The sequence below is a fragment of the Aptenodytes patagonicus genome, chromosome 3 (assembly GCF_965638725.1).
Source record: "Aptenodytes patagonicus chromosome 3, bAptPat1.pri.cur, whole genome shotgun sequence".
Lineage (NCBI taxonomy): Eukaryota > Metazoa > Chordata > Aves > Sphenisciformes > Spheniscidae > Aptenodytes > Aptenodytes patagonicus.
In genome coordinates, this window is record NC_134951.1 from 91922089 (window position 1) to 91946353 (window position 24265).

The 24265-nt window shown below is 37.2% G+C and overlaps 1 protein-coding gene across 2 annotated transcripts in view; it reads right to left on the minus strand.

The window, feature by feature from the left end:
- The window catches only part of SMYD3 (SET and MYND domain containing 3), a 438073-nt gene that overhangs the window by 57558 nt on the left and 356250 nt on the right, over positions 1-24265 (minus strand). For both annotated transcript variants that reach the window (XM_076334228.1, XM_076334229.1), the window contains exon 8: positions 19123-19233. In XM_076334228.1, the coding sequence (XP_076190343.1) occupies positions 19123-19233 (111 nt within the window). The remainder of the gene's footprint in view (positions 1-19122; positions 19234-24265) is intronic.

The window sequence follows — 24265 nt, forward strand, 5'->3', positions numbered from 1 at the left end:
GTTATTCCAGATGGAAGATCTTCCAGCACCTGCTTTCCACTTACTCCAAGCATATGCAGGGGAAACTTGTTCATTAAAAGGTGAGTTAAGATGCAACAGCAACATTTCAATTCCATCTCTCTATTCTCCCAGTACCATGGCAGGTGCTGCTACAGCTTTCTTGATAAAACACACCTGGGGATTCATCATCTTAACACTGAAGCTTTCTAGAAGTCTTCATGGACTACCTATCCCTTGGACTACCTATCCCTGACTGCTTAGACCTGTGCTTCTAATCCTTTAGACAGAACAATTTGCAGTCATATTCCAGTCTTCTAGTAAAACAAGCTATAAGTTAAACTCTTCACACCTGACGCCTCCCAAAAGAAGGACACTGTGTACCTTCAGATCTTCCTGAATTTAGTTAAGGTACATAAAACACGAAGGCTCACCTACATAATTCAACCAAACAAAATTCTACCCTTGAAATCTATTTAGCTCTTTAAAATGGGCAAATGCAAAATATTCTCTAAAGCAAAATTTTCCTGCCATAAAGAACCATCTTTCTGCCCCTAAATTTCACAATAATTTTGCTGTATAAAGGATTCAAGAACAATTTTTTTTAAAAATATTTGCCTGAACATTCTGATTTCTATAGCTGGTACATCAGAACAACATTAGTTGTTGTTTTTCTTTCAGAATACTTCCAGCTTTTATATCCAATTATTCTCCAGACTTTTAAATTTGTAGATGCTCATTGCATTCTGTTTCAGGAGCCTGAGAAAGGACATGATCAGCTCTGCCCAGTGCATCCTGTAAATGCTCATAAAAATAGTCTGTGGTACACAATACACCACTAAATGTCAATATTTGCTTTAAATATTACAGTTTTCCACAGTTTAGGTTCCATTAGTGACACTTGTAAAAATTAAGCTATAACCACTTGTAACAAAGCTGTAACAAAAGAGAGAGAAATAAGAAAACCAGAGGGTATCTGGTGAGGATTATAATCTGTTTGCATAGTGTTCAAATGTAAAACATTCTGCGGTCCTGGCTTTAAGTGATAGGAAGATTATAAAAGCACCATCTCCTGAAACAATTACAGACATTAGCCACCACAGAAATAAGCATTTGAAAATGTTGACCTGTTCCTATTCCTTTGCTCCCACGACGTTTGTAAGAATTAGTTGTCTCCCTATCTCTTCGGCTAGTCTAGTGTCCTGAACGCATCCCATCCTTAACTGAACTTTCCTTAGAAAGGAGTATAATCTTCAAAGTACAGATACATGCTTCTCTTTCCTTCCTGTTGCTTTACATCACTCCTCTTTCCCTGACTACTCTTCTGTTTCTTGTACTTCCTAAAAGGGCTCCCTACCCATTCATTGCAAGCGCCACTGCTTTTACATGCAATGTTAGCAGTCACTGTTCTTTGCTATCCCAACATTTTAAATCCTGAATGTTAAAATATTCCCACATGGACAGCATCTCCTCTGAGAGAAGATCTCTCTCTTACCAAAGAGATTACCAAATGCACTCCCACAGCCCCAACATCGCTCATCTGTAATGCACTGCACCTCCAAAAATCTCCTGAACATTGAAAAGGTTGATTAAAGGCTAGTCCTCCTTTCATACTTAGGCTACAGGATAGAAATAGGACATGGATTTTCTGTTCTCTCTACAAAGTTCATCTTTCTCCTTCTCACAGATGGAGGTAGAAAAACAAGCCAGAGATTTGCCACGGAGAGGAACCGTGAAGCATTCCCTCCCTCCCTCCACAGAAGGTAGAAGTGGCGACAGGAAACTCCAAACAATAAGTAACTCCTACACCTCTTTTTCTCCTTCCCAGCCTTCCTCCTGCAAGAAGTGGGTCCAAGGGCATCTTCATTATGTGCCTATTTCCAGTGATCAGGTATCCAGTCCCACACAGGCAGAAATGAGCAAAGCTTTGTAGGGGGTATTGGAGTGCCAGGCTGCCCTAAGAGGAGTGAAAAACAAGGTCTAAAGTTTTCCATGACCAGTATCTTCTCTTCCAAATACACAAATGGAATACAGGAGTGTAATGTAAGCACCAGCAAATGTCAATTTTACAATGGTAAAAGCCTATAAACCATAGTTCAAACATAAGTTAGGGGTTTAATATGAAATATTTTTGGGTATGATATTTTTGCAAGACAGAAAAATCACACTAAATAATCATAACAGTTCCTTCTGGACACAAAATCTATGACTGTACAGTGACAATCCTGTGAGACAGCAGCATATAATTCTGTTCTTGTTCTTTTTTTGTGGAAGCTTTAAAAATCATCTTTAAAAAGGAAGTTTTCTGGACTGTAATATTTTAACACTTTAAAAGCTATGGATACCTCAAATATCTGAACATTTCATATAAATTACTGACCATGGATTACAATTTGCTTAATTTCTAAAAATTTAAGTGACAACTACAGATGTGCATCTGACAGAACAATTCTGACCAACTTGATAGGTTCAAATCACAAGAGATTTTCTCAGGTTTTGTTTGAAGAAGGTGTCAGAAGAGCTCAGACATCTAAATTAGGGCATGACATTTTAAAACAGATCTCTGATACATTATGCTCTGAAAGCATAAATAACAATTTTCTATTTCTGATTCTATTTAAAAGTACAACAACTACCAAATGTATGTTTCTAGTAAACTCAGTAACGTCATTTTATACTTGGTGGCAACAGGAAAGCATTAAAGGAATAGAAGATATTGCAGATCTTCTGAAGCTTCACTTTCAGTACGAAGAAGAAAAATGTCGGTGAGAAAATGTGATATGGAAGCTGCTATACTGTGGCTAAACTGAATTTGTGACTTGAGTGCTTCGGAGCAAACAGGGTATGAGGGCTTGCTGGGCAATCACAGGTGCATGTAGCTACAGGCACAGCAAGAGAAAGCACACTTGAGCGGTTTCCCAAAATATCTGAGGTCATCTCTTATAAAACATTTTCAGTCTTTCTCATTTCTGTAGATAATTTGTGCTCAACTTTGAAGCCACAGTTTTGTGATGGGACAGCAGTTTGTCATAGAGGACTGTATAGCTGAAGAAAAATGTATATTCACTGGGAAGCACAGGCTATTGTGAAGCAAACTGTGGTACTAGAGTTTGACTCCACACTGGAACCTGGGCTGGATTTATATTTGTATGCTGCATGAAGTTTAAACTCAGAATCAAAGACCCCTCGTCTCTTATTATGAGGGCTGTGGTTTATAGAAGCCTACAGCTTCAGTAGAGGATTTCACTCACCTTAATTCTTCCGAATGCACTTCGTTAAGAACTACGAGTATGTGAAATGATCAGTGCACAGAGCCCTGTCATGATTCAAGACTTATATGGGATTTCTAAGGTTTTGAAAGCTCCCCAGCCCTGCCCCATGAAAAATAATGCCAGCTCCATAAATGCCAGTTCAACTCTCCTTTCCAGCCTGTATCAGGTTGTCGTCACCAGAAGTTGAGCTGTCAGAAGAGACGACCTTGTGTTTTCTGTCATATGGCTCTGAAAAGGGTGGATGGGACACATCCAGCAATTCCAAAGCTACTCTGTCTGCAGACAAAAACAATGTTGTGTTCCCTATGAGGCTATTGGGAGGGGGTGAGCCCAACTTCTGAACAAATTGAATTTGTACTTTTTATTTTTGAATTCTGAAAGTAAAATCAGACACAATGCAGTTGGATGCCATATTGCAGCTGTGCAGTGCATTGCTCAGTATTAGGCAGCTTGCATTACCTCACATAATTGACATCAGCTCTTCATGGATTACTGACTCTGGTGTCTGGAAGTGCATAAGAACTGCACAGGCTAGTAATACTCTAAATTGTTCAGGTATTGGAAAATTTAACAGTTGTTCACACCATTCATGTTTAAGTGCTCTACTTAAGCATTTAAATCAAGATGAAGGTTTCCCCAGACCCTGTGTACAATTAGTGCAAAAAACCAAGCACCTTCACATGGTATTATGAATAACCTTCCCTTAACATTATCCAACTTAGTTACAACATTACAATATTTACTTGGAAATTTAAAAAGAGGCATCAAAAACAACTGTGGGAAATTTATTAAAATGAGATGCTTTTAATAAAGAGAAAATTAAGATCAGCAAGTCCATTTCAAGAAGTCAGTTTAATTTAATAAAATAAAATGGGACTAAGATAAGTTTATCCCAATAACATCTTAAATTTAATTAAGTCTTAAAGTGTAAGGTAAGAGAGGAGCAAACAGACCAACAGTTCTCAACCTCTCCAGTTGCAAGTCCAATATCTGCCAGGCTCACAATTCTGCACACCAAAAATAGTAATTGCATTTCTGTCAGACTCATACTCCACTCTTATCCACTGCAATCCCACTTCAGCTATTAATTTCTGTGATTTTTTTAGACACACATTTTTAAACAGCCTTTTCAGAGATCACTGCACCTGTATATTGTATGTTACAGAGGCAATCTCATAAATGTTTTATAGTGAAGCAAATTGACATCCCTCTTCCTACTGACTCCCCTGCTTATAGATTCAAGGGTCACATTAACCTTCTTTGCCAGGGGAGAACACGATGTTTTCCATTTCTGTTCAGATACCCATGCTAAGATTCATCTGACCAAATGTAGACATTTGGGCTGCCCTTCTATCTCAGGGTGTAATTTGTATTATCCTAAAGCAGGCTTCTAAAATACATCAGATGAATAACGGTCAAAGTGTGTCCTTTTTTTTCCATTTTATCCATAAAGGCAGTCTAGAGTAACTAGCGCAGATGCTGACATTTACACTGTAGCTGTCTGAGATTTGGTGAAACAAATCATAGCTGTAGATCCCCATTTCAGATGTGGAACATGTGTTCTACCTTTGCAGTGGTGGCACATTTTATTTCAATAGGTCTAATTTACCAAGCAATTCCAGTTACTCTGTATTATTTACCTGTCCTCATAAATGTTTATTATTCTCTCAGTTTTTGCCATCCACGAATTTTACTGGCAATGATTTTGCAATTACTTCCAATTCATTCATGAAAATGCTGGGTACTGTAGAAACAGGGTTGTTACGGACACACTCTGAAACTATTTGGTAAGCATTATATATAACTGATGATTATGGTGATTTAATGTTTAAATGTGTTGTCAGAACAATATTTAGAGTGTGTATATATTTAGAGTGTATATGTATAAATTCCTGTACTAAGAGAAAAGACACCAAAAAAGCTCAAAGCTTTCATTAGTCTCGAACATCACAGCCCAGCTCAACTTTTTAAAGACTAATAATGCTCACAGATCAAATGTTATTATTACAGCTTTTCTGTTTTACATGCACTTTTTGTGATAAAAACCTACACAAATAACATTACAGACAGTATTTCTTCTCTCAAAAAGCAGCATACAAGGATGCTAGGCTACTTAGCAAAAAAGCAAGGTAGTATCTAAAGAGATCTATCAAAATATAAACAATACACAGGGCTAAGCAGCTAGACTTCACCATAGCATCTTGCCTGGACCTGGAGACTCTTCAAATGAAAGACACATGTATTTAACATATTCTGAAGTCATTTCAGTTAAGTGTTGGTCATTCTGGTTGCTGACCAAAACATTTCCCATATTTATTTTTAAACTAGGTCCCTTAAATACTACTACTCCTTTTGGTGAAAAAGGAGTCATAATTACACAAGGGCTATCGTCGTTCTTTTCATTGCCCTTTCTCCGTACTGTTTTACAAAATCCTTGTGCCACACATAGCTCGGGCCCCTGGGGATGATCAGTACTTTGCAGGCCCAAGACCCCAATGACTACTGCCAGTCAAGACGATGGAAGTTGCAGCTTATTCCATGAGCCACGGGACCAAGTTTTGTGTCTGTGACAGCACTGCCTTTATAAACCTCCTAATTTCAGGACCTTAGAGCTGACTGCAAAATTCCCATCCAAGCTGCATAGGTTACAAGCTGAAATAAAAATTGATTAGACCACGGGAAGGGCAATAAATAGAAGTTCAGTATTTATGAACTCATAAAAGCCAGAGGATGAGAGGAAGGGAGGAAAAGCAAAGGAAAGTACTTACAGCTTAGCATCAGAGAAATAGGGCCTTATGACAGACCACCCAAAAATTCTTGGCACGTTTGTAATTCCATTGTAATTTCCAGCATCAGTCCAAAAAAACCCTGTGGGTAATTCGGTTACCTGAGGAAAGATACTGTTCAGCCTAATCCCTAGCAACTGTGAGGCTGGTATTTCAGACTGTTTTAGACATTACACATTTGTTAAGGCAATCTCTAGGTCTATCTTACCAAACTGACAGCTATAAGGCAAATCTGCTTTATTCCTTAATTCTGCAACCTGTGGACACACAGAGTGCCTCTGAGGACATTTAGTGGCTCAAAAGGGATATGTAGGTCCGAAATCCTCAGAATATTTAAGTATTCACAATGCATAATCCAATCCACATTCATCCGTGCATTGAAATACATACTTAAGTTTAAATACATGCATAAATCACATTAAAGTTAATATTTATGTGAATGACTAAACACTTCACTAAGTAGAGGTGTAGTTATTTGAGTATCAAAGTTCAGTTTATGCTTCAGTGATTTGAAGAATTTGTGCCCATTGAATTATTGGTTCTAACTGAAGATACACTGACATGAAGTTAGATATTTATTTTGAACACTAATATCAAAACAATTTAATATCTTAATGCATGATATATCACATGATAAAATGGTAGCTATAGTAATTATGTTTTTTTAATGTATACTGCAATGTAAAATAACAATATTTACTGAAGCATACATTTTCTGAATGAATGGGTATGAAATACAGGGAACTTAGGGTTTAGAAAAGCACATGCAACATGGTTAAGACCATATACAGTTGATCAATCTACTCTATACCTTAAAATATTTGACAGATCTCAAAAGTGAAAGTGACAATTCCTAGAGTGCTGATAAAAATTGACTGCCTAACTCACTAGCATGTTGCTTGAATATTCAGTGTCAATGCTCAAATCTACACTGACCAGTCTCCAAGTTTTTTAAAGTAATGAATAAAAAAAGGTTGAATCCATTTTGTACAACTGCAGCTTTTAAGAGAGCACGGTATCTGGAGTTTCCCCCTCTAGAATTTTGCCAACAAATTTGATCGTCCCCTAGCTGAATATTAGTTTCATATAATCAAAGAAGAGGTATGCAAATAGCTTTAAAAGATGTTATACAGTGTTTTAGTCATTTCAAGAACTTCTACGTCGGAGAATTATTATCAACTCTCCTCTAACTAACACCAATTTAAACCAGTAGAGGTTCTTCTAGTCTTTAAGGGAAGCAGCTAGAAACACTCCATAAGGCAAATGAGTGCTTGAAACAAACTGTTTCCAGTACCTTTCTAGTACTCTATTATTCTGATTCAATAATATGGACATTTTAGTCATTGTCACAAAAAATAGGAAAATGGCCACATCCCAGAGAGTGAAAAGGACATTCTCTAAAATGTCATAATGTCATGGAAACTATTACAAGACCCTTGAATATTTCTCAGGGCCTTTATTTACTGTTTGAATAGCTATCATGCAGCTGGTTCCTGTTGACTGCCATAGTTACAAGTTTTTACGTGCCTCAGCAATCAATGGTGATCGGCCAAGGTGATTCAAAGCAAGGAGAGGTAGCCTAGATCACAAAACGTGTACTGAAAGTTAGACATCTTGACTCACATGGAAGCAACTGTTTATGGGACCTGCTGGAACAACATATTTTCGCAATACATAATCTATATTGGATTTCCAATTTTCCAAAACAGTTCACGGTACTTGTAATCTATTTCTTTGTCTCCTGATAAGTAGTCTGCACTAAGTGTTTCACTCATCGCTTAAAACCAGACATACTGTTCTTCTAAAATATTTTTCCCAGTCAGATGGATGAGTGCCACCCCTCTGAAAAGCATGCTATCTCAATCCCTCCTTTTTTAAATTTCTTTTGCAGGTGAGGGTTTGGGGTAGGGGAGAAGCAGCTCACTTTGCATGGATCCCCACCTTCATTAACCAAATACAGTGTACTAGTAACTGAACTTCACAGTATCTTTCTCCCCTATACCAAATGTCTATAGATTCAAACTACTCTGTTATCAGACAGTAGCTGGAATCACATCAAAAGCTTTCAAAGCTCGGAAGGACTTCTTTTGTGCATGGCAATGATGCAAACTTAACATACAGTTGTACACTAGAAATATTTTGAGATTAAAAATTTAGTTGTCTAGATATTGTCAAAGGAAATGCAGAAACTTTAGTTTATATCCAACACTTGTCAGCACGGACTAAGACAAAGATTCATGCCTTATCTTTTCTAAGGCAATATGATGCAGCAACATATTTTTCTTAATGATTGTGGTCAGATAAATCTTAGGCAGAGTTGTGGTACACTGTTTTACCACACTCCCCAATTTAAATCAGTTTGAAGTGTAATCAACGGCTTTCATACAATTCACTGAGCAATCGTGTGGAAAATAACAGGACATCCTGCAATGGGTCAACAAATTACACAGTCCTCTGCTGTAACTCACATGGCTGGAGTAAATTCAGCCTTTTCAAGCCTGCTGCCTTTTACACAATAAAAAGTTCCTATTTATGTCTAAAAATAAAGCTCACAAATGCAAAATTTATAACTACAGCTTCAGTTACTGCATTGTTGTGACATTAATTAAATTACTGGCAAGAAATTGATATGGCACATTGCTTACCATAGCAATTTTTCAATGCAAAGTATTCAGTCTGGAGTTTTACAGTCTCAAATGTTATAGACTTCCTTGCTATTCAGATGAGCTCATTCTTGCTTTAATAGACCTCAGAGGATATTAGTTAAGGACTGGAATTGATTTAGGTACTGAAGAGCCTGATTTTGTCTTTCTCAATCTATGGTGCTTCCTACGAATTAAGCCAAAGCCTCAGACTTTGAAGAATTACACTGTCAAAAAGAAATTAGAATGAAGTCATGATACCTGATGACCTTGCCACAGGGTCCTAAATCAATCAATCAATCTTTGAAAAATAAAATAAAAAATAAAATTTGGCTTGCAAAGAGTGTCTAAAAGTTTAGAGGCAGCTGACATGAAAGCCATCTTTCTTCATTTAAATAACAAGACTAGAGTGAAAGATGCACTTCCACAAGGTGGCATGGGAAATAACAACAGTGTGAGTCTTTGTAGTAAGTTTCATACTGAGATATTCTAAAGAATAATTCATCTTTTTAATATTACTTGTATAATGGGCATTTCTATATCTGTTTTATGAAGGGAGATATGAAACAGGGCTGTACATTACTTACCAAAGATCACAAAACAAATAGTAGCAAAAGACAACCACCACCACCATGTACTGCATGTGTAATTTATTGCTCACTAAAAAGGTATAATATCTTTAAAATTGTCCCTGTGTGTTCCATGCATGTACCTAGGTACATAAATATATGCATACAATATTGCTTTTCCCACTAAGACCTGTTTTTATCCAGTGTAGATACGTGTCCACTTCACCACAAAAAGTAATTGCAGTGAAATGGATCACAGAATACACTGTTCCTCCTAGCAAGCAGACAGGCTAAAGAGGTTGTTTAGTTCATAGATTTAACAATGGGGCAGATTACCAGATTAAAATCTGGACTACTAGACTAAATTTTTTCCAGACTTCTTTTAACCCATTCTTGACCTATATGAAGTAAAACCATGATCTTACTTCAGGGCCCGCTGTGCACAAGTCTGCTTTACAAAACCACTCATTATTCCTCTCCTGTGACTGGAATTATCAGAAAACTAGGATAATAGACATAGCAATGAAGCTAATCTTTTGTTTTACCAAGCATTTACACCTACTGTATATGTAGTACTTCATTCTAGTGATTTCCAGGCATTGTATGGACAGTGATTGATCTCAGAAAAAATACACTGTAAGAAAGGTAAGATTTATTAGCACAATTTTTCAGCTAAGGAAAATAAACCAAAAAGACGACAAACTGCCCAGCATCATAAAGAAAGTATATAGTATACAATCAGGATGGCATTAGGAACCAGAATTTTGGAGTATGAAGAAATTGTATTCAGAATCTGAAGAGAAAGACACAGGATGCACTGATATGAAGGAGCATTATATGAACCACAGCTGAAAAAAGATATTTTTCCAGAACGAAAAAGCTTCCTCTGGACTAGTTTTGAGTGATGTCTTCAATAAGGAATGAGCTTGGAGATGACAAAAGCTTTTGTGAAATTACTTGAAGATGGCCTATTGCAAAAAATTTCAGTGAGCCAATAAAATTGTGTGCTATTTCAAGTTACTCACAAATTTGCTGATAAAGAGTAAAGAGTCCTTTTCCATCTTGTTTTCTTCCTCCATGTTGGTGTGACTCAGAATGTTTGTAGACTTTACCATTGCTATTATTTATAAATCTGGCAGTATCAGAATCACAGCTACACTGTTTTGCAGGTTTTTAGACTGTACAGAGTAAAAAAGAGTACTCACCCCAAAGAGCTGAGAGTCTAGCAGGAGAGAAAACAGTGAAATGGAGGGAGCAAAATATACAGCATGCCAGCAAAGGTTAAAGTTATAATCAGCTCATATATTGTTGATGTCCTGGTTTGGGCCTTTAAAGGTAAATAGTGAAATTCATTCCTTGTCAGAAAGGGATTTAGCTTACTTTCACAGAACTGATGAGAAAAAGGTATTTCCACTCACTTTCTTTTCCTTTTTCTTTAAAATTCATAGCCCATTAGTTACAATATACACTTGGGATGACAGAGATCCAAGCTCCTATTTCTACTTGATTTGGAGCAGGAATCTAGAAAAAAGATATGGTGAACTGTCTGTATCCTGGACTCACTTGAACCTCACCCATTGCCTGAAGCACTGACAGAATTGTGGGGTCCCCTTACCCCATGGGGAGTGCTCTGACACCTAGGATAAAATGTCATTCTTGCTCTGATGCAGATATTATTTTGTCCAAAGTGGAAGACCTTCAACAGGAGACATATTTTGAACCCAGAAAATTGAATCCCAGTCAGTCCAGAAAACTCTGCGGTTTAAAGTTGCGACATCATTTTTTCTGACTGAAATGGGATCTGAATTAAAATCTGTCATATTTCAAGTAAATTACCTAATTCATCGGATTTAAAAAGACCGAACATCCTGCAGAGTAGAAGAAAGTGACTGATAAACATATCAAGAAAAGGCATCCAAAATTAAGATAATTCCCTCTAGGTATGACTGATATTAGAAACCACCTTGACAGGCTGAAACACACAAGACCTTATAGCAACCTCAGTGAAAGAGAATTCAGAGATTCAAGATCAGATAAAGCAACAACTGGCTTCAATATATATTTAGAAAAAAATTGTGAACTAGTCTCCCCAGAATCACTGCAGGAAAAGGTGTTTGGAAAATGATTTGTCTGATCTAGACTTATGTTTTAAATTACTGCTGTTTCTCTCAGCATATTCTACCTTCTATATATTTATTTTAGATTGCTAACCCAGAGCGAGACTTTCCTTATTTCTCTTTATCATTCAGCAGAGACCAAATAGTGACTGCTATAGGAATGACACCATCTGAAAAAAAGAAATTGTAACACTAATAACTAGTTCTAACAACAGTCCCAAGGAAGCTGGATGTCCGGAAAGGGGGAACACTGCTAGCGAGGCACTTAAATGTAGCCACTACAGTCTGAAACAGCAATGACAGTGGACTCCCTTCCCTTGGCAAAAAAGTGTTTCTGCCAGAAGATTTACATTTCGTCTTAGATGGCTGGATCTGAAAGGAATAAGATTCTGCTCCCCTCAGATGAGCAGAAAGCCAGACTCCCGAGTGAGTGACACACTCCAACTCCTACGTTGGCTCCAAATATGAACTTGTTGGACCAAATTGATAGAGGTTTCCCTATTAAGGATCCCCTGAACAAGCAAGGAGACTGCATACAGCTCTGAACTCATGTCTATTTATAAGAACAGCAGTATCCTTTCTGTGACCTTTGACAACCCAAGTGAGCTCCAGCTGACTGCTGCCAAGTAGTGACCAGAGCACACTGTGACAGTCCTGAAGCAACTGGGAGAGGTAAGTTGTCATGGAAAAATGATCACTGTCCATTTGTCACTGTCTGTGGGACTGCCCTTTGATGGAAAAAAAATTACAATGTTGAAAGATGGAAGAAGCCTCATAAGTCATGTAAGAAATGCTAAGAAGCTGAAGAGATGATGCCTTTGTTAATGAACAAGAGAGCCCAGAAATTAGAAGTGGTTGCCTTGTTTTTTAGTGTCATTTTTGGCACTAGGAAAAAAAAAAAGCCCTCTGTCCTTGTCTGTTTGGAAATACATCCCAAGAGGGTAAGATCCTCTGAAAGGGAACAGAATAGTGTTTGATTGTTGGATTTCAGGAACTGATCCAGGGTTTATGTCACTATCAAATGTCTTGCTAGAAGGAAGGAATTGTTAATCAGCCAACCACCTATGGAAAGAATCAGCATTGTGCCCCAGTGGCCTGCTAATTACTGCCACTGGCTTTTGTAAGCATTGGTTATACCAATGTTGGGCTGAAAGGGTAGGTGGGTGAAATATGACTGAGCTTTAGCTTGACTTCCTTCTGTAGTTTTCTTCAAAGGCAGTTCTAGTGGCAAAACAGTAAAAAGAAGATGGGGAATGAACAGACGATTTCTAAAATAAACTATTGCAAACTCTATCTTTTGATAGGAAATGGATTAAACCAGCATTTTGCTGGACAAAGTCCTGATTTTTTTTTTTTTAAACACACCCTTAGTACCTTAGTACTTAGCAAGTACCTTAGAATCATGACTAGAGATACAGATGCTCCTACTTCATTCTTTGCTTTGATCAAGGGGTTTTATGTTCAGTTAGCTGTATGAACAGACTTGTTTTCAACAATCCTATTTAATCCTTGCTTCCCAGGCTTCATCTTTTGAATTAATTTGGAGATCTCATCTTTCATATTGTACTTGGAAAACTTAGTGAGAATGTAAATGCCTGAAAATAAATAAATATTGGGGAAACTGGGACACAAACTTCTGGAACTTGACAATTCAGCAATTTAAAAAGGCACTTCTTAACATATAAGTTTGTATTTCCTGTGTCCTAAATATATGATCCCTGAGGGAGGGGTGATATTTTTGTACTAACACCAGTACAGTGATCTTACATGAAGCCTTTACATGCTAATTCAAAACAACAGTCAATAATAATATTTTTTCATGTAACAATGCCTCTGTGATTTAAGCACATGCTCTTCAATGGTATTGCTGACACCAAACATGAAGATCAAAGGTGAAAATGTTGTGTAAATTCTATCCTTGGCCATATTCAAGTATCTCTCAGAAACCTTGGTGAGGCAAATCAACCATGGACATATGCTCTAGCAACAAATTTGATCAAGTTCCGTAGAGGATCATTTACATTTGATGAAATTCTTAAACTACAGTTGTGTTGTTTGCTAGGATAGGAAAAGAATGTAAAAACTTCTAGGCGGTTCAGGAACTTGTTCAGGTTTTTTTTTTTTTTATAAAAATGCTGGTGGGTGTATGGAAGTGCAATACCACCTAAAGAATTGCAGGTGACATTTTTATGTAGATGTTGATGGCTTGGCTGCTGTTCAGGTGACCTAATTTTGACAGTCCTTGAGTTGGAAACTGGACTTGTGAAGTTCTATACCAAAACTCAGGATGCAATATAAGTAAGTACTAAGCAAAGCAAGAAACTGATTAAAGGAATAACGTACTTACTGGCATTATGTTATTATTAGCTTTGGCAACTATCAAATACTGGCCAAATATAAAAAATGATTCAGATTCAAACCCATTGCTTTTGACCTTGTAATAAATAAAAGCCTTCCAAAAACCAAGCTAGACTAAAATATTAAATCCTGGCTCCAAAGGAGAAAGACGACTCATAACAAAGTGATTCTATAAGCACAAATCTCCCTGAAATCCTTGGCTGAAAATGTAGAACATGAACAATACCCTGGCTCATGACTGTGGAAAAAACTGTTCTCCATTTAAAATGTTTTTTATCAATGTAATCCCATCTTTAATTATAATTAATGTAAGGGGCTTTTATGTACTGGAATGGTAATACGTTGCCAAGAGTTCTGCTTTTAGGAAGGCACACATTTCCGAATTACAGTGGAGATTGATCTTTAAAATGGAGAAAAAAATAATGTATAAAGCTGTCAGAGATACAATGAACCGAAGACATTACAATAGCAATAACTTAAAGTACTGGCTTTAAGGAAACATAGAAAACATTCTATGAGCGACTTATAGAAAGACATGGTTTTTTCCCCTCTTTTAGTTACTGATTTTTTTTTTCAACTTGGGCCAAAATCAAAAATATTGTTTAGATTTGTATCTAGTGCCACTTAATTTGGCAATAACTGTACTGGCAAAAAGTTTACCTTAATCCTTTCTTAACCAGTTTTCACTGATGTGTTAGCACTTGCTACTCTTCCCTTGTCAAACCAGCAGCCAGGCTGCTTGACCAGTTGCTAAGAGACTGGCCAGCCTTATGGTATGACCTCTTAGAATCAAAATGCAGCTGACATTGAGGCCCAGGCACCAAAAATCATTTGAGATCCACAGGTCCAGCTAGTTGCCACTGTTTGCCTGCATATTTTCTCATCCTTGATGGCAGCTATGCACCTGTATTATTCCGTGGCTGTGCTCACGGTTGGAGAGGCAGATAAAAAACTATTACTGCATAGCAAGCAGAGATCCACTTTGAAGTCCTTTCATCAGCAGTGACCAGTGAGGAACGTTTGCTCTCATGATATGCAATGCAATTGTGACTGCGCAGCCACGGACTTCTCCATTTGGTCTAGAGCTGTGTCTGCTCACACTGAGTGTGCCAGTGTGCATCGGTTGAAGTTGATGCTCAGCTTGTGTTTGGGTGGCAGCCTGTTTCAGTATACTTGAAAATGCAGCCTTTGCCATATTAGTCTCAGATCTAGACAATTGTGCAAGTGAACTGTGTGTACTTAGGCAGTGCTTAGAGAAGATTCGTATGCTGTATGAAGTTGCCATATCTAGCTAAAAAGACCAAATGACTGTGAATTTTAAAGTCATTGCTGGTGTCAGAGTGAATTTTGCTGTTTTATACAGCTGTGACATGAAATATTACAGTAAATGAGAAATAAAGAATATTTCTTCATAGATAAGTTGCCTCTTAAATCATAGTTCATCAGAGACCTGAAATATTAGAAAAAGCCCTTGCAGAATCATGTAACCTAGAATGGCAAAAGAGCACTTTGACACACTAGCTATGCATACAGACAAGAGTAATCTGTGTGATTGTAGTATGATGTAACCACTATACGAGTTTAATCAGTTTTAGCACAAATAACAGTGAAGAAACAGTGACACTGGCTGTAAGATATATTTGTCTACAGCAGCAGCCAGAGACAAATGCTTGAAGTGATCTGCATAAACAAATTTTACCGACAATCTGGATGTTAGCGTGCTGAAACCTACATGGTTGCAACTGCACTCTGCTATCCATGTCAGCTAGCACAGAAACGTAATCATGTGATTCTTGATTTTGTGTTTATATATACTTCATGGAGCAGGATAATTTATCTCACCCAACTTTCTCTGTCTAACGTGTGGCTATTTACTTGAAGGCATTCCTTTAACCTCTTACATCCATTCCATTTTTCATAGATTTCTACTGCAAGACAGTATGAATGAGCTGCTTGTCTTTTCTTTGGGTATGGAGGAAGGCTAAAAACTGGTTTAGATTAGATGCCTAAGTGAAGTTAGGAGAAATTAGTAGCATTTTGTAGGCTAAATCTGTTATTTGCTCATATAGATGTCTTTTTTTTTTTTTTTTTTTTTTTTTTTTTTTACACAACACTAAGATACCACATGGCAAGCACACAACTAAACTTCAAGCCATTCCACTTCAAGGAATTATTCTCATTAAAACAAATCCAGCACTTAAATCTAAAAGACCTTAGAAAATGCAGCATCTTTCTTTATTATCCTTTAGACATCAGAATACTTGGCAGAAGTATAAATTGCCACCTTCATGCTGCATTTGGGGAAACTGAGCAAAACAGAGCTTCACAGAACATTCACAAAAATGGTCCCCGATTTAGACAGACTGATCTGGTTTCTAGTCAAAAACCTGTTCAGATCCAATTGAAACGGTTGCTTTTCACTAATTATGAAAAATAAGGGCAGGGTCTTAGAAAACACAAAGATTGCTTTTGAATGAAAATGAATTACCCAAGGTCACTTACGAAGTCAGTAACTGACTTGAGAACAGAAATTTGATACCATCTTCCTTCTTCACTTGGGCATATAAGACTAAATGAACAAGCTTTTAGAAAATATAGCAGGAGACATAAATTTCATTGATAAGAAACTTGCGAAGCATTTTTATAAATATGAATAAATAAGCATACATGTAACAGTATTATACATTAAGGTTTATATGAAGGGCATATAAACCTTATATGTATTATTTCCCACAGGATTCTCAGGATCACTTTTAAAACATTGCAAAAGACGTAGAATAAAAGCTACAATGGAAGTGACTTGACTTATAGTTTTACTGTAAATTGATGTGTGCATCTCAGGAGTGATTCCTCTGCTTTCACTGGTCCCTAGTATGTGCTCAGCAGCTGGCAGGCACACTCAGGAAGACTGGAATTTGGGAGTAACAAGACGCTACAATCTCTATAAGTGTTAGAAAAAGGATTCTAGCTTTTTTTATGAGATGAAAAAATCCCCAACACCCAATAACTTACTTGAAGGCATAAAGCATTTCTTAGACAAACTGGAATTTGCATTTTTACCTATAATAAAGATTTAATGAGATGGATTGCTGTTGACTAAACCATCGTATTTGCAAAGCAATGTTGTAATATGGGAATTTACTGTTAGCTGATTGTATTTATTGAATCACAATGTCAAATCTGCGACCCTTGATGACCCAAAGTTGCAGCCATTGCCTATTCTGTTGACAAAGACTTTGCCTTTTAAAAATTTTGCAAGATGTCTTGGAAATTTGTCCCAGTATCAAGAGTATTTCAGCAGGGGTATTATTGAATAATTTTGCCAACTGATGACTTTTAAGCATCTAAATCCAGCCATTCTGTAATTTAAAAAAACAGAATTTCTGAAAATATTACCTCCCACTGTAGCTGCCATGTTACATGCCTCTCAGCTTACCAACAATGACTGAGATCAATGGAAAATAAAAAATATCTATGTTTCCAAGTTAGTCATGTATTTATAAAATCGCTGTTACAGAGAAATGAAATGCAGTACTATGAGGACTGCTACAAATTATATCTAATCATGCTAGACTGAAGCTGATGATAAAGATGTCTTCTTCATAGACATCAACAGCCAAAGTTGACATGAGGTTCCTAGCCCTTCACAGACCTCTTTACATGGTAACAATGAGGAAACTACAGAATTTCAGAATGCAGTCACAAAGAGCTTTCTAAACATTTTGCAGTATCATCCCCACAGGGAACTTTGCCAATGGGCAAAAAAATCTATAGAATATGAGCTCAAACAACAGTTAAAAATTTCAAAGACAAAAAATCATTAATTAATTTTAACCTATGTATGAGGCTATTGTTTTCATCAATATATGCACATATAATTTCACTACCACATTTTTTGATGTTGTTTGTCGACTCTTACAGTGAAGTATACTCCAGCCTGTGGATCTTGTTTCTTAAAATACTCCACAAGCTGAACGGTCTTTACACCACTTGTCTACTCTTTCACAAACTGTTAAGCGATCCTTGAAGACTCTTTAGCCTGCTTATTTTTCTTAATTGTCACTGCATCTGTGGGGATGCCATTCCTCAAAACTAATCTAAGATGTCACGGCACTTCAGTGAGCATCTTTAGAAGAAAGACAAAAAGAGGTCTTCACTTCCCTTCACTGCCTCCGAGTAGCACTGCAGCAATCTTTATCAGGCACAGAATGCCAACAACTTTTGCACATGGACAGGAAGTAATTTAGCATTATGTCATAAGCCTGAAACTCTTCTGTGTTCTCTTTTTTGAACTGCTTACTGATGAATCAAAGGATACATTATATATTCAGTGGGTGTACTTCGGCTTGAACAAAACTACACACACACACAACTGTCCTACCAACACAGAGTTTAAACTTTGGTTTTTTGTTTTTTTTTTCTTTTTTCCTGTACAGCAATTATTTCATGAATCATATCACGCTCCTTGGAATCACATTTTTATCAATACCTTTCTTACCATTTCTAATCTACTGGAAACACATTTAGCTATGGCATGTGACTTGCCCAAAATAGGCATTTGTGAAAATAAGAATAAATGTACATATAACTAGAGAGACAAAGTGCATAAACTGCTATGAAGCCAGCCTCATTTTGCATATTCCATTTGATCTCTCATCAGGCTTGAAGCCAAAATTATTCTGGCCGGGCTGTATAAATATGAAGCAACCCAGAATATAATTAAGCCAGGCTAAATTAGTAACCTAGTAAAAGGTCACGCTGAACAAAATTTTGTCTACTACAACTACTGACCTGCTACTCCAAGAACTTGTGAAAGAGAGCATAAAAACTACAAACAGTCATCCAAGGAGGCTCACCACTCTCTCTAACAACTGCTGAATATGTCTGGTAGTTCTTGAAAATTATTGATGCAGGTGTTTGTCAGAATTAATTTAACATTATTATGAGAATGAGCACAGCCTTCCTGTAGCATCAGATAACTGGCTTCAGTTAAAGTTCCAAGATTATTCTTTTGAATAGAAAAAAAAAAAAAATCCCTTCCTTTCAGCTTAAAGTCATGTTAACTGTCATGTTCAGAGGTCCTTGAATCTCAAAATGATCTGAACCACATCTTGGAACTGAAAGTGGTTCCTAGCTTTATGAACAATGCACGTCTTAGCAAGAAATTCTTCTTATCATGTTGTCAACATTTCCTGCTTTTCTTTCCTTCATGGTTGTCTTTCATAGCAACATAAACAGCACTGAGGGCAGAGGTCATTTTCTTCTCTATTCTGGCCATTCGATTAGTAGCAAAAGGTAAGTATTACATAAAGAAAGGGAAGCTGCTGACAGGCCTTGGAAAATTCTGTTTCATTGGCAAGGAATTTCTTCACTCAACCTACCTTTTCTTGATTCTGGCAGAGAAGACAGTCACATTCAAAGCAATACTGGCGCATCAGTTGCTTTTGGCGTTCGCTGGTGGGCATCAGTGATTCAATATAGCTGATGGTGAGCTGTGTGCAGTACATACAAAACCAGAGTTAGTATATTTTACAAAAATTCCATATTTGGTGTATGTATAGCTAAGGTAACGTTTTTGGATACAACATTTTTCCAGCATAAAATAAAATTTTATCTTAACAGATTATTTCCTAGAATAAATTGACTACTTTAAAAAGGGCGAAAAAAAAGGCCAAAAATAATTTCCATGGAGGAACACTTTTTCACATTTCCAGACCCATATTGTTTGAAATTATTAATCCCCAAGAAATTATCACTATTTCAACTTTTCATCCTAATTTGGAAGAAAAAGAAAAAAGAAAAGAGGGAGAGAGGAGAGGGAGAGAGGCGAGAGGGAGCAAAGAGGGAGTGGGAAACTAGAGAGAGAAGCAGCTCAGTATCTGAATTCCCTGTGCATGAAATCTCATTCTCTGTCTAGCTCCAAAGCTTAAGTGTGTATTTAGCACTGGTGTTATACAACATCCAACTATCTCAAAAAATATTGTCTCAGGGAAGCCCCTGCTTTCTTGCAAATATATGTTTGACCCTAAGGAAAGCTCCTCTTATGTCATACCCATCTTCAGTATGTCTGTGATGTTTCCTTTGTGACCAAGGAAGCACAAAAGCATTGCAGTCAAAGTTGTTGAAACTATTGACAAGAAAATTTATTAAAATGATAAAAGAAAATGCTTACATTTGTGCCATTTTCAACTCCTCATGCTCTACAGAGTGAATTCCAATGAACAAACTACAGAATTCTCTGTAGTTCATTTTTATGCCTGCCAGAAGGAATTTTACAGGGCTAACCATTTGTAGAGTTCTTCAAATGTTTGAAGTGCTGCACAGGCACAAATTAATTATAAGGAAAAGAATATAACAAAATAACAGCCCATCTCAGACCAGTATTCAGTTATACATGCTATTGAGTGATTACACTATACGCCCAACCCACTTTGAAATACTCCAGAGAGGTCAGAGCTAAAAAAATCAGGTCACATTATTTCATCTTGAGCCTAGACACTTCAACTAATTGGGAGAATTTTCACATGGTTCTCAGTTAAATCATGAGAGTCCACTCAAAGAAATTACAGGAAAACCTGACCAATTTGTAGTAATGACTATGAAATCCATTGTCAGAACCTGCATTTTGCAAATTAGTGAGCATTCTAATTAAATGAGCAATTAACAAGCAACTAAAACAATGCCTGCATTTTTTCATTTATTATTACAGTGTAATTTGATTACATATTGAAGGAGGACTGTATTAAAAGAAGACTACTGAGATGGCAAAGCCAAGCATTTAAAATGATCATAAGCAGAAAGCCCCCCCCCAAAAAAAAGTTATCATAATTGAAGATTAATAGTATAATTAATGAAAGAGACAAATTAAAGTTCCACAGATAGTCAAAAGTTAGAAAGCATGAGAACTTTGTTAGGTTTTGTATTCTATATAATGTTGTTCTGTCCCAGCTTGTGCGTGTCTGAGCCGAGAGGAGATTAGTTTCACCACTGTTGGTTTACAGCAGAACAGTCTGTACTACTTTACACAGGAGCTGTAGGCTTCCCTCTGAGCTTTCTGCAGTGAATGGATGGAAGTTGTTTTGCCTATTTCTTTTCCACTCTCTTCTCCCAAGCTTGGTCTCTTCTGCCCCATTGTCTCCAATCTGTCTCTCTTCTCATTCTCTCTTTTCTCTGCCCCTGGACATGAATATAATTTTCTGGTCTTATTCTCCACACCTGGTTATCTAAACCTGATTTCCAGCCCTCAATTCTAGCTCCTTACATAGCCATTCTTGGTACAATGAGCCGATTTGTCATCCTGACAGTCCCAGATCTGCCCTTCTGCCTCCCCTGCATGCCTCATCTTACACCTTTTTCCCATATTTGATCACCAGCACTCTTACTCTCCCAGGTTAACAGTCCTTGTTGCTCTACTCTAGTTTCTCAATCATCTTCAGTGGCCCCACCAACTTTGTCCTCGTTTCTTTCCCCAGCTGGTCCTACTCTGCAACCTCCCTGGTGTGGTAAGAAAGATCTGTCTCCCTTCCTTCCCACAAAGCAATTTCCAATCAAGCTGTAGTCCTAACCTCATCCTTCAGCCATTCCAAGCCCAATTTCCCTCTCCCATCACAGGCCTCTGATCTTCATTTCTCCTTGCAACTTGCAAGTGATTTCTGTCAAAATCATTCCACACACTGGCTTTTTCCCTGTCTCTTATCCTCTCCATAAACATCCCTGGTTCTGACCCATGTCCTACTGGGCTTTAGGTTCAGGTGGCATCCAGCAGTAAAAGGGATTTAATCAAGTTCAGGCACAGTGCAAGACAGTAGGAATCTTCTGGGAAAAAAAATCATTCATGTGAGATTAGTCTAGTCTTTGCCAAAATACTTAAGACAACGGTTTAAACCCCATCATTACTATTGAACCCATCACTAGGCAGGGTTCAGTTCTAATACCACAAAACAAACACACAGCCAACACCGAACATGCTTTATCTATCTTCAACCTACAGGCTTCATCCCTTTCTCTCTTTTCATTTTTGGCCTTTTTTTTTTTTCATTCATGTTGCAGAAACCTTGGAAGTAGGAACAAGTTTGAAACCAGTAATTTCTTTTTCAGAGGTCACCAAACAGTTTTGGATATGAACAGTCATGTAACAACCTGCTCTGGATTAGAGCATGTGACTGGGCAGAAGGAGGAGGACAAGAGGCTTTGACACATTGATACCCCCTTTTAGCATTTTAACAACTTAGGGTTTCTCTTGCTGTCAGAGGACCAAGTCCAAATTCCCAGTCCTGCCAGCAGAAATCTGTAAGTGAAAAAATGTTTGTAGCTGGCAGACTGAGTGGGAAAATGTAATTAGGATATTTAGAAACACGATCAACCCAATGGTGACTAAGTCTATACTAATCAGTTAATCGTTTAAACATAAAAATTCTGTATTCAAGTCTCTCTCCTACACTTGTTTTAATTTTGGATCCCTTCATTAGATGCAAGGCTCATTTAACTTGTACATATTTAGGAAATATGCCCATTTATCAAAGGTTGTCTTAATGGTATTTGCATGTGGGATGTATGGTATTAATTAAAACATTATTTCAGCTGACCAAAGCTTGCCTCTTTATTGCATCGCTTATAAAGAATGCAGTAAATCTTTTCCCCCAAAACTGGAGAATATATACTAAATAACATTTATGAAGGCAGGGAATTATTTAACAGCTGTGAGACTTATTAGTTCTCAAGACTTTCTCCTTAGAAATGCAGCACTGTCTGAGCCCTGCTTCTCGCTCTGACACAGAAATTCTTTAACCATAGGTACGGTGGTTAGTTTCTCATGTTCCTCATCTGCCAAATGAGGTGGACACAATTTTCCAGTACTGCCATGCTGCAGTGGACTTAATTTATGTTTTTTGTAACAGAATATAAACTACAAAATTTCTAGACAGAGGATTCTGTAGAAATTTAAAATCAACTATTTTAATGCAAACAGCAGGGAAAAAACATGAGTCGTCTTGTTTTTGCAATCATGGGTCTCAGGGTCTTAGGGAGGGCTGTGTACAAAAATCTGTTCCTGAGACAGAGTTACATAAGTGATGAACAGTCTGTGCCCTTTCTGTTTTGGCATATATGACGAAAATGCCTTCTAACTCAAGGAAAAATTTGGTTTTAAAAAATGTAATGTGACAAAATGCAATGTGTCAAACATACACAGATACAAAACTTCTCCTCATAGAATTATAATAACAGAAATATTACATATCTTGGTTGAAATCTATCATGAAGATAGACTTAATTGCTGGTAATCTGAAATTATGATTTGTATTTAGTATTAATTTTAAAAATTAGTTGCTCTGTAAGAATATGTTCTGTTATGTGACTTTCTGCAGAAAGATACAAATTTGCTCTAACTGAACTCTGAAGCTGATGAGAAGCCATGCACCCATTTTGGAGCAGAACTGGACCTCAGCTAATACATCGTGTCTCTCAGCCGGACTAATTGATTTGATCTATGCACTGAACTAACCATAGCTATACAACTTCTGATTGGAGAATAGGCAAAATGAACTCATGTCTGCCTGCAAAACACCAGGTAGACATAGTAATTAACAAAAAGTCAGTTGAAATTATAGCAGACATCTTGATGCTGTTTAAAGTGGTTACTTAAGGGTAGGGAAATGATGAAGACCTCTTCAGAGCTGGCTGCTTGTCTTTTTCAGAAAGTAAATTAGCTGATAGGCTACCTTATCACTGAAGTAGCCCTGGTGATCTCTAGGTGAATAATTGTTGCTTTCTTATAATCCTTCCCCATATCTTACCTTTCTTTGCAATACTTAAATTTCATTGTTGCAAAGAAGAAAGTGCAAGAAAAGGAAATCTTTGTAAACTGTCAAAGTAACATCACCTAAAGTTACAAAAGCTGTGATAGTCAGCACTTCGACTAACATTATCTTGAGGAGCAAAAAGCTGTCATAATTAGTTTTGAGTTGCTGAAAGCAAGTTTCAGAAAGTCCTGTAGTCTTAAGTAGGGACATATAGAATAAAATCCCCACAAAAATCTGTAATTTCTTTCTTCCTGCTATTAGATTCAATTACGCTCAAAAACCTGGTATAGAGTCTACAGAGTGTTAGGAGACACTTTCTAGCCACCTTGACCCCCAATCTATGCATGGAGATCAACAGTTGCTCCCAAGCCTTGTCCTCCTTTCGCTTCTTTTGTCCTCTCCTCTACTCCCTGTCTGTTTCGTTCCCTTTATCCCAATTGCAGGACAGAAAACACTTAAATTTAGTGGTGAACATTACCAGCTGGTCAAGCACTAGAATTTGGGGTTATTAACGTAGACCCATACTGCCTTATATGAATAATAACAGAGTCAGAGCAAGGATGGGGAAGGAAAAAAAAAAAAGCAAAGCTACCAAGCTTAAAGGAAGTTTCCTATCAGAGCCAAATTTTCACTTTAAAAATTCTACATTTAATGAGGATTATAAATGTCATTTAAACAGACAAGCAAGATATATAATGATAGAAATAGAAAGCTGTTATTCTGA